Source organism: Hibiscus syriacus, unplaced genomic scaffold, assembly GCF_006381635.1.
Source record: "Hibiscus syriacus cultivar Baekdansim isolate YM2019G1 unplaced genomic scaffold, ASM638163v2 tig00110893_pilon, whole genome shotgun sequence".
In the NCBI taxonomy this organism is placed as follows: Eukaryota; Viridiplantae; Streptophyta; class Magnoliopsida; order Malvales; family Malvaceae; genus Hibiscus; species Hibiscus syriacus.
In genome coordinates, this window is record NW_024062901.1 from 5732897 (window position 1) to 5744616 (window position 11720).

The following is an 11720-nucleotide window of genomic DNA, read 5'->3' on the forward strand; positions in this document are numbered from 1 at the left end:
TAATGATGGGTGGCCAAAATGAAATTAAAACTAAATTTTATGTATGATTTTAAAAAATAAATAGTTAGGTGACCAAAATGGAATAAAAGCTATCGTTGGAGTACTAAGGGTCAATTTGATATAGCTTTTGAAAAGTGATTTTTAAAAGTGTTGTAGAACGAACTTTTAAAGATTTTATACAAAAATACAATTTAAAATTTAATTGTTTGAGATTATTGTTAACAAATAGATTTGAGAATATAAAATGTCAATTATAAACATTATGTTGTAAAATAAAAATATAGCATTTAAATTATATTTACACTTATATATGAATCATATAAATTTAAACTATAATCAATTTTAAAAAATATTATTATATATGAATTATGTCAATTGAAAACGTAAAAAAATATAAAAAATAACTAAAAATATAATTATAATAAACACATATTTTTGATAACTCATTATTAATATTTTAATATATAAATCATAAATTTTATAATTTATTTTCAAACATAGAATTAAAAATGGAAAGTTAGAAATTATAAATTTTACTGTTAGTTTGAAATCATTGTTTTTTCCTTAATTTTTTTTCATTTTTTTCCTGTTTAACAATGATTTTACCATTAAAACAAAGATTTACCAAATTGACCCTATATGTGCAGTTTATCTTTCCTCTCCAGCGGAAATCGATTTCTGTAATTTCAATTATCTTCTTCCTTTCAAAACCCTAAACCGTCGAGCTCCGGTCATAAGTTTTCAGGTTCTGCTAATTCTCAACCCCCTCCTCCTTTTCCTTTAATGATCTTTACGGATAATTTTGATTTATTTTTTTATTTCGGCAATTACGTTCCAATTTAACAAATTTCTCTTTTGGCCTTTTTAGCGTAAGATTTGATGCGATGAAGAGGGCAGTGCCATGGGATGCTAATGAGACAAACGATTCATCCTCCTCCGATGAATCTTCATCTTCAGATTCGGACTCTGAAGCTGAAGATGGACCACCCAACGCCAAGCTTAAGAAATTAACCCAAGGTATTACATTCTTTTTCAGCTTTCATGTTTTATACTTTTCCTTGAATGGAATGAATATCTTCCTTTTGATTCTTAAAATCATTTTACTGCTTTGAATGGAATGGATATCTTCCTTGATTTTGATTCTTTTGTACGTTAAATTACGATCATAGCTGAGTTTTACATTCATACATTTACTATTATGAATGTCGGTCTCCATTTACATTCATCCAATAATCCTATATAAGTTGCCTTATTACCTCATATATATGACTGAATCTATGTACCTTGCTAGTATTGAAACTGCGTTATTGTTAATAGCGGAATCCTAGTATGAATCCATGTATATTTATGATTGTGGTTCTCGGCCATCAATCTTCATTCATCCAATGATACTAAATAAGTAATGTTATTATATATATCTCTATATCTATATATAGAGATATATATAATAACTGAATCCATGTACTTTACTAGTATTGAAACTATGATTTTTGTTAATAGCAGAATCCTAGTATTAAATCCATGTACATTTATGATCCATTTTCATTCATCCAATGATACTAAAAATGTAGCTTTATGACCTCTTATATGTGTGTGTGTGGATATATATATGACTTAATCCATGTACCTTGCTAGTATTCAAACTATGGTTATTGTTAATGGCAGAATCCTAGTATTAAATCCATGTACATTTATGATTCATTTTCATTCATCCAATGATACTAAAAAAGTAACACTATTACTTCATATACGTGTGTGTGTATGGATATATATGACTGAATCCATATACCTTGGTAATATTGAAACTATGGTTATTGTTAATAGCATAATCCTAGTTTTTCTTGGTAGGTGTGAGATACTGCCTTTTGTGTAACCAGGGACGAAACAATGTATGACCTTATTTATCATCTTTATAAGAATGATAATGAAATTTGAAGGCTCTGCAAGTTTACGTTTCATTCTCTCTCGTGCTTCATAAAAATATAAATTATAAAAAAAAAATCTAATTAAAAAAATCTCACTGAAACTGAGTGTTCCAATACCCAAGCGTCATAACATTTTCTTTTCTACATACCATATTGAGTCAATTGAACCAATGGAATGATCAACAGGGGGTGAATCGGCAAGTAAAAGGTTGATGAAAGTTTTTTTTGCAAGAAAATGAACAATTTTACACAAACAATTTCTGACTCTTTGTGATTGCTTTTGGTTTTCTCTTTGATCTCTTGTCTTCAAATATGACTTGAAATCTTGTTTTTATACCTCTTCATTCAATTCTAGCTGCTTGGATTGTTGTGGGAGTTAATAGAGTCGTTGAGAAGAAATTTCTCACAATAAATGTTACCCAAACGTCTTGAGTACCTGTACTCGTGATTGGAGTATCGGTACTCATGAAGGAGTATTGGTACAAAAAATGTACACTGGAATTTGTATTTGTCAAAAACATAAAGGGGGGTATCGATACTTTTACTTTGAGTATCGATATTGATATCGATACTTGCATAGTATCTGTACCAAAATAGCCTACTGGAATTTGCAAAGCTCAAGGAGTATCGGTACTGCCATGAGCAGTATCGACAATTCTATGTATTTTTAGGCTATTAGCATTGATACTGTATCGGTATTGTTCTTACAGTATCGGTATTGTTGGGTTAAAAATTAGTTTTTGACTATTAAATTCCGAAACTCTTTGGAAAATTGTTTTAAAAATTATTTTCAGAATATGACTCAATTTTTCAATAAAGTAGTAAAATGATGTTTTTAATCTTAAAAAGATTTTATATTCGAATGTCTGAATTGAATATAAGCCTATAATTTCTTTAAAAATATTAATTAATTTTGGTATATCATCAAAATATCAAAGTATGTTTAAACATACCGGCACGAACATTGTACTGGTGAGGTTTGAGTTATATCAACTGAAATATGGTTTGAAGATTGCTGAATTTTCTTTACTATTCTCTCCTTTACTGCTACAATATTTTTATTTGAATTTCTGGGTAAAAGAAAAGGAGTACCTGGTTTACCTTCTTTAGCTGCAATGTACACAGCAAGGTCTGGGAAACAAAAAGGAACCGGGTTGGATTTCGAAGCTCTGAAGCGACATGGATATAAGGGAGGATTATCTGTGTTGAATGTGCCTCCTCCAAAAGAGAAACCAGACTGGTCTTGGTCAACTGGCAGAGACAGCAGTGAAACCAGGGAGGTTAAAGAATCTTTCGAGGACAGACAGAAAACAAGAGCTGCGGTATTGGATGCGGAGGAGCTGGCTAACGTACAAACTCGGAAAGAGAAGCAGGGTGCTTCTTTTTCACAGAAGGAGAAGCGGAAAAGAGAACTCGGTCAGGCTAGCAGGGGGAAGAATTATGTCGAAGAAGAGAAGAGGTTGCTCCGGGACAGTGGCATCTATTCTGGTTTTGATACTTGATTTATGAACACGGGAATGACTAATGAGCTTTCGCATCATGTTTGGGTTGTAGTTGGAATTCTCATGCTATAAACTTGGTTGTAACCTACAACTAAGGATGGATTGAGCGGGCTGATGGTAGTCGCATCCTTTAAAATTTTCAAACTCTTATATAATTCATTTTTTTTTTCTACTGATGATCTGTTTTCGTCCGCTAAATTTCTATAAATTTATCCTCTAACATTATATCCTGCGTAGTCGTAGATTATATCATCTATTCGGTCGTTTTGATAAAACCAGGATCCATATTTGTTGTCTTTTAAAAATGTTCAAGTTATCTTACATTATATTTACGAGAACAGTGAAATTAATGGCATATGTGGTTAAGGGTGTTCAAACGGATAATTCAGTTAACCGATCGAACTAAATTACCCGAATATTATTAACCGAATTATTTTTACTTTAACTGTTAACCGAATTGATTTTTTTTTAAAAATTAACTGAACCAAATTAAGTTCGGTTAATTGTTCGGTTAATCGAATTAACCGAAATTTATAAATAATATATAGATAATATATATTATATATTTAATATTTTTGGTTAATTCGGTCTGTGAAATTCTATTAAAACCGAAGTTTAAATACGCCTAAAGTTAAATAATATATATAATATATTAAATATTTAATAATTCCAGTTAATTCGGTTAATTAACCGATTTCGAACTTAATTAACTGAAGCAAAAATTAAAAAAAATCATTAACCGTTAACTGACCGAACCTAAAATTAACCGACTGATTAATCGATCGAAATTTCGATTCGGCCGGATAATTCGATTTTAACCTAGCAGTGAACACCCCTATTTGTGGCTGGTATTTACAAAGATAGTGAGTTGAAAGTTATTTATTATTTAAATATTATACTTTTAATTATGTTTTTAGTGATTCATTCACGTATTAATTTAAATGTTTATTTAAAACCATTTTGAAATGACAATCCAGCTCAGTTGGTAGAGAATAAGGTTCTTAAACTTGAGGTCGTGGGATCGAGTCCCACAGAGGGTATTTCATAATTCGGAGGTCTCCTACGGAAGCTGCTCTCAACCTGGTGTTAGGGGCAACCTACTATCTTACCTCCCCTTATCCCATACATATGGGAAAAAAGGGACAATTATTTTTTTTATTTAAAACCATTTTATGAAGTTTAAAATAAATTAAATAATAATTTTAAGTAATAAATTTGAAGGATTCGAATATATCTATTTGGGTTATAACGAATAATCAAACATATATATTTAAAGAGAGGTAGAAAGAGTAAAGATTTAATTTGGCGGGAATTAATTTACACATGCACCAACATTGGATATGTAAGCGTTTAGCTGTTCACAAGTAGGTTTGATTTCAGCTGTTTATTATTATTTTTAACCAATGTTATTAAAACTGGACCGGATCGGCCGATTCGACCGGTTGAACCGTGAACCGGTGGTCTGTCCGGTCCGGTTAACTTCCAAAACCGGATTAGCACAGAACCGGTAAAGAACCAGAAGAACCGGCTGAAAACCGGGGTGAACCGGCTGAAAATCGGCAAAACCGGTTTGAACCGTCGGTTCACTTTTTTTCTTAAAAAAAAATTAAACCAAACAACGTCGTTTGTTCAACGAGCCGAGTCAAATTCGAGTATTGCTGAGCTCGACTCGAACTCGAAAACTTTAAAAGTAAGCTCAACTCGACTCAAAAACTCACGAGCTAAAAATTATCCACTCGAAATATAATATTAAAACTTGAAATCGAAAAGGCTCGAATTCAAAAAAAAAATTAGAAGTTCAATTGAAGCCTAAAATTTGAGCACAATTGAAGCCTAAAATTTGAGCTCAATTGAAGCGAAAGAATAGTTCGCTTTGTGCTCACCAAAAGGCTCAATGATTTTGAATGTCAAATTACCTTTATTATTTATAGAAGTAAGTTGGGATGCTCTTCTATGTTTCTTAGCCATGTGGGATTTAATATTTAATATGTTTTACCTTAAAATTATGTGTAGTTGATTTGAATCATTTTGTTTCACTTGATTTTATGGTTTTTCATTTATACATGTTATGACTTGTGATATTTTTATATCTTTTAATATTGTAAACTTAAAAAAATATTACATATATATTAATATTGTTTTGAATATTATGTAAAATTAAAAAAAAAATTATTTTATATAAAATCCGGTTCAACCACGGTTGAACCCGATTGAACCAGTGAATCAATACCTTTACCGGTTCAATGTCCGATCCGATTTTGAAAACATTGTTTTTAACACTGCAAGAGCCCCAAAGAGGGGATTCATAAAAGTATAAGGTGCTAACTGATTGTTGAACTTGATTTACCTTACGAAAGAGGAACAACAATCGGAGCTGGTGGTACCCATTGTTGAGTTGGACAACAGTCCCATCCACCATCTTTGGTGTGACTCACAGTGAAATTTTGGGGAACCCAAGTTTCTCCTTTGGACTCTTTTTCCCTCAACAGCACCCTCTGTTTCTCCTCCACTGTGTTCTTTGCTTCTTTCGCTTTCTCCCAATCGTGGCTCATTATCTGTAACACCTTCAGACCGATGTAGGTGATTCGAATCGATCCGAGGTGTTACATTAGGGTCACAGGAGCGACCCATAGTAAAAATCAGGAAAAATTTAAAATTTATGTTAAAGTGCGTGAAGTCATAAAACAATTTATAATTAAAATACAAGTTCAGAAAAATCATTCATATTTAATATAAAAATCCAATACGACCTACATACACTCTAATTACACTTGTACTGTACTCTTCATTCCAAGCCAAAGGAACTCCCATTACAGACGCCGATAGTTGCGCCATATCAATTCTTTTAACTTGAAATAGAGAGTAAAATAGTGAACAAAATAGTGAGCTTTGGGAAGCTCAGTAATACAGAACTACCAAGAGTGATGATGGACATACAAATAAATGAAAAAGCAATAATATTTCCTTGTTGATTCAGACGTCTATAGATTTTCGGGATGAGCTGAGGTTCCACTGATATTTCTTTGAGTAAAGACATGAAGATTTCAGTATAGAGGAAACATTCAGAGAATCAAGTTTCAGGAGATCAGAATAGGATGTCTAGTGTGTTCCAACAAATCCAGTGACAAGGTACATATCTTTTTAAAACAGTAACAATTTAAAACATATTTTTAAAACCATAGTAATACTCTCCAACCAAACACCTTTATGCAGTTTCTCCATAACTGCATCCATAAGGACTTACCCTAAGCAAACAACAAAGGAGCCACCCTAAGGGAATACCTTGGGGCCTATGGGCCTTCTCAATGGTCTCCTTAGCTCCGTAAGGATTTAGCAGCGTGATCAGAGTTGAACCTCCATACTCTAGAATCATACCCATAGAGTATCCAATAGAAATCAGATTTAATAGTAAACTGTAATATCATGATCATGATCCAGTAAAATCTCGTAAGAGTGACAATGAAATAAACCACATAACTGCCCTCCACCCGTACACCATATGCAGTCCCATGATTTATCCCATGGAGTGCTTTGGGGCCTGAGAGCCTATCCAAGAAAGTTTATTGGGACAATGAAATAAACCACATAACTGCCCTCCACCCGTACACCATATGCAGTCCCATGATTTATCCCATGGAGTGCTTTGGGGCCTGAGAGCCTATCCAAGAAAGTTTATTGGGGCCTCGGAGCCTACCCAAGGGTCACCTTAGGTCCGTAAGGAATCACCAGCTTGATCAGAGCTGAACCTCCATACTTCAGCCTACCAGATAATGTCCCAATAAAATAGTTCAAGTAGTAACCAGTAGATCCCATGATACATAAATCAGGAGCGATTATATTTTCTAGTGTAAACAGGAAACTAGATAACACATTTCAGAAACCAGTAGATTTCATGATCCATAAATCAAGAACGATTGTATTTTCCAATGAAAACAGGTAATCAGAGGACACATATCATGTAGCCATAGTTCAGTTAAAAAGTAAATGAAAACATCAGCAAATTCGAAATTTCGAAAGATCACGTTTTAAAACGGGTAAAACATTTACATGTCACGTAAAGAATCATCAGTCTCACCACTATTGAACTTAGACACAACCATCGTGTAATCAAGTTCAATAATAATATTTTTCCATCCTTCTTCTAATGCGATATTGATCGCTGCAGTGAAACTATGATGCTCAGCGAGACCGGAGTCGTAGCAACCGGCTGACGCGGTTGCCATACCACCTAGTACCTTCCCCCGAGCGTCTCGGGCAACTACACCAACAACCTCTAATCTATTAATTGGATTATAAGCACCATCTGGGTTTAGCTTGACCGCCTCACCGGTCGGGGACCGCCAATGATCAGGAGCATGAGATGACCAAAGGTTCTTGTAAGACTTTGAGCAACAATAAATTAGCTATGAAGAGTCTGAGCATTTGCAACGATCACCCATGCAGGATGCAATTTCCCATCATGGATTATAGAGTTCCAACCATTCCACAAATTCCATAAGAGTACTATAAAACCTACAAAAACATCTATTCCGAGTCGAGCAGTTGTCAATTCTAACCATAATAAAGGGGAGGAACAAAGAGAGGATGTAAATTGAACTTGGGGTACCAGCAAGTCGCAGAATTTATTGCGCAAAGTTGTAGTGTCTAACAGCGTGCATTATGATTTCAATATCCATTTGGCAATAAGGAATCCGACCATCACTAGGTCTTGTCGCATGCATTCGATCTCCTATAAGAAGTGCCCTATGCGCTAATCTCCACAAAGATCTGGGCTTTCGGGAGAACCTTTAATTTAGTCATAGACTGTTATAGTTTTGATATTGTTTCTAACGTATGTGTTGCCTTTTGAAGCCACCAAAAGGTCGAACTAACTAAATATACCCATGTATCGTGATTACTCCGGACAATGCTATCGAAAAAACATGGTGCAATCAGAGTATGTAACACTGTAGTAGCATCATGTGCGAAAAAGAAAGCCTCAACTTTATTACGATCCCATTATGGTTTATCCCTGTGCATGAAGTCGCCACATCAAACTTTTCTGGCCTCGTTGCTGTCGTAAGTACCCGTAATTTAAGTCATCTTTATACCTCCCACTTGTCCTGAAAAACACTTGTAGGGCTATTACACCCCACCCTCTACTAAAAGAAGGCAGTAGATAAGGCTTGTAATGTCTTATGTAATCCCTTCCATGTGTACGAACTCTTATTACTTATTTTAGCATTTAGGACATCTTCATCAGGAAAATACTTCGCCCTAAATACACGCGCAAACAAAGAGTCTGGCTCATTAATCAATCTCCAAATTTGTTTACCTAGAATGCTAGATTGAAGGATTTCAAGTCTCGAAATGCTAGACCACATATCCTAGTCCACCAGAATCTATTCATGACTCATATAATCTCATTCAAAAGGTGTTCCGGTAGTAAATAACAAGACATTGCATATTGTGGAAGTGCATGTGCCACAATTTTCAGGAAAACCTCTCGTCCACCATAAGATAGAAGTCTCGTTGTCCATCTCGTTACCTTCGTTATAAATTTTTCAAGTAGATATCCAAATGCTCTTGTTTTGTTCTTACCAATATGAAGAGGTAGGCCAAGGTAATTGTTGGAAATATGAAACTGCAAAACCACACCGTTAGCACTGACATGAAAGATAAACAATAATTTAAAAGGAACAGATTCGTAAACCATGTCGTGGTAAAATCACTTCCTTATAAACGAATTCACCCCGATGTGTGTAATCGCTACAGTAGGCGGACCGTCCCCCGATGTTAACACGGTCGCTCCGAATTCCATACACCCAAAACCGGAGTAGACTGCTGGTGGTATTGCTCTTCTTATCGGAAAGCACACAGAGAGAATATCTAGAAAACACTTGGAGAGTGAATTCTGAAATGTTGAGAGTGAGTTGAGAAACTGAATTCAACTCTATATTTATAGGCTAGAAATAGGGTTAAAATTGTCCATATAAAAAATCAGGATTAAAATCATTATTTGTAACAGTTGAAACATCTAGATGAATCTGACTCAGAAATAGTCCAGGTTCATTGCACCATTATTCAGCTGTTATAACTCCTGAAATTACATCATGTAACTCCTGAAATTACATCATGTAACTCTTGAAATTAAATCATATAACTCCTGTAACTCCTGATATTAACAGCTTGTCTCCTCTGTACAAAGCTGGAAATCAGTCCAGATACATCTTAACGTTTTTGATTTAATTTAGGAAAAAGCTATTTAATTTCTGATAACTCATAAACCAGCTGTTATCATTTGAATTTAAACAGTCCTCAGCAACCTATAAATATCAGTTGAAATCTTTCACATTTTCCATTTGTTTCTTTCAAAGAGAAATTCCTCAAGAATTTTCTCTAAAAAGATAGTATCCGCACGAACGTGTCGAAGACCACGACAACGACCACGACCACGATAACGACAATGAGCCGAGCTGAGACGAGACGGACGGCGGCGATGGCTATGTGCGAGAGTCCCCCTTTTCTCAACAAGGAAGTGGGAAATCCAAACCATAAATACCCATTCCCAATAGTGTTTCCAATACTATGTGGGATTGAGCATTACCAACATTCCCCCACTAATGCGAAAGAATTCTTCTGAAACTCGAAAACAAACTTTTTAGAAGAGCAATAGCGAGATTAGTTGCTTAAGCACTAGTGAACGTATCTGAAACTATTACATAGTGATGATGAGCAATCATTCTCTTAGATAAGTGAAACTAGTCTGGAACTTTCTAAGATGGGGGTAAACTCATAACACACAACTAACCCCTTCATCCACATGAGTCCACGATGTGTAAGATATATATATATATAAAAGTATATATTTGGTCATCTTACCTCAGGATTCTAGTAAGTGTGCTAGAAAAATGGCCCAACATTTTTCATAGAAGGCGGCTAACCCTTCTCACTTACATAGGTTATTTCATCAAGTTTATCTCGACATAAACCACCCTTAAAAGGGATATGAAATAATTAAAAGCTTTTATAATAGCTCAACCTCACAAAGGGTATGGTGACTTTCTTCAAGTTCATTATTAATGAACCACCCAAACTCTGGGCTAAGAAATCATTAAGAATAAATATTCAACCACATTTATCGGTAAATTCAATAAGTCGTTCTCACTAGAACCATCCAAATACATGGATTTGAATTTATTAAGAGTTTAACAAACTCAACCTTTCTGTCGGTAAGTTCATTATTTCCTTCTCACTTAGGAATACCTACTCACTCTGGGTTATGAACTTATTAATAATAGATATTCAACCAAAATCAGTAAATTCATCAAGTCTTTCTCACTAAGACCACCCAAAGTCTGGGCTATGAATTTATTAAGAGCACTTAAGCTCATCCTGGGGCATGCACATTATTCATCATAGAGATAGGCAGTAGGAATATGCACTATGAGTCTTTCCATGGTTTCGTTTGACCACATGGAACTTAGATAACTAAGTTGGGCATCCACCATGAATTCCTCAACCAATGGGCTTGAGGCCCATCCCCCTCGATAAATCTAGGACCAGCCTCCGACTTAACCCTTTCGTAAGTGGATCTGCTAGGTTCCTTTCCGACTTCACATACTCTAAAGAGAGCACTCCATTCTTTATTAAGTGTTTAACTGATTCATGTCTTATGCAAATGTGTCTTTTCTTACCATTGTAAGCTTGGTTCTTAGCCACATATATCACAGCTTGTGAATCATACAACAATGAAACTTGAGGAGTCGGTCTTCCCCACAACGGAATATCTGCTAACAAGCTTCTGAGCCACTCGGCTTCTTGCCCAGCTAGATCAAGAGCTATAAACTCTGACTCTATGGTAGAACGAGCAATACAAGTCTGCTTTGATGATTTCCACGAGATTGCTGCTCTACCCAAAGTAAAAACATACCCGCTCGTAGAGCTTACCTTATCATTATCAGAAACCCAATTGGCATCACAATATCCTTCTAGTACCATAGGAAAGCCAACAAACTCAAGTTTCCAATCCAAAGTACCCCTAAGATACTTCAATAAGTGTTTAAGAGCAATCCAGTGTTCACCACTTGGATTATGAGTATATCTACTCAGTCTACTCACAATATAAGCAATATCAGGCCGAGTATAGTTCATTAAGAACATTAAGCTTCCAATTAATTTAGCATATTCAGTTTGGGAAACACTACTTCCTTTATTCTTAATATGTATGCTAGGGTCATAAGGAGTTCGAACAGGGATGACATCAAAACTGTCAAATTTTTTAGCACTTTGTCTATATAATGTGCTTGACTTA

At 34.9% G+C, this 11720-nt stretch overlaps 1 protein-coding gene across 1 annotated transcript; it reads left to right on the forward strand.

Annotated features, from left to right (window-relative positions):
* Positions 1-652: 652 nt before the first annotated feature.
* LOC120145232 lies at positions 653-3597 on the forward strand. The gene is made up of 3 exons (XM_039159125.1): positions 653-745; positions 869-1017; positions 3051-3597. Exons 2-3 carry the CDS (start codon positions 885-887, stop codon positions 3425-3427), a joined length of 510 nt encoding a protein of 169 aa, XP_039015056.1. The 5' UTR covers positions 653-745; positions 869-884; the 3' UTR covers positions 3428-3597.
* The last annotated feature ends 8123 nt before the right edge of the window (positions 3598-11720 follow it).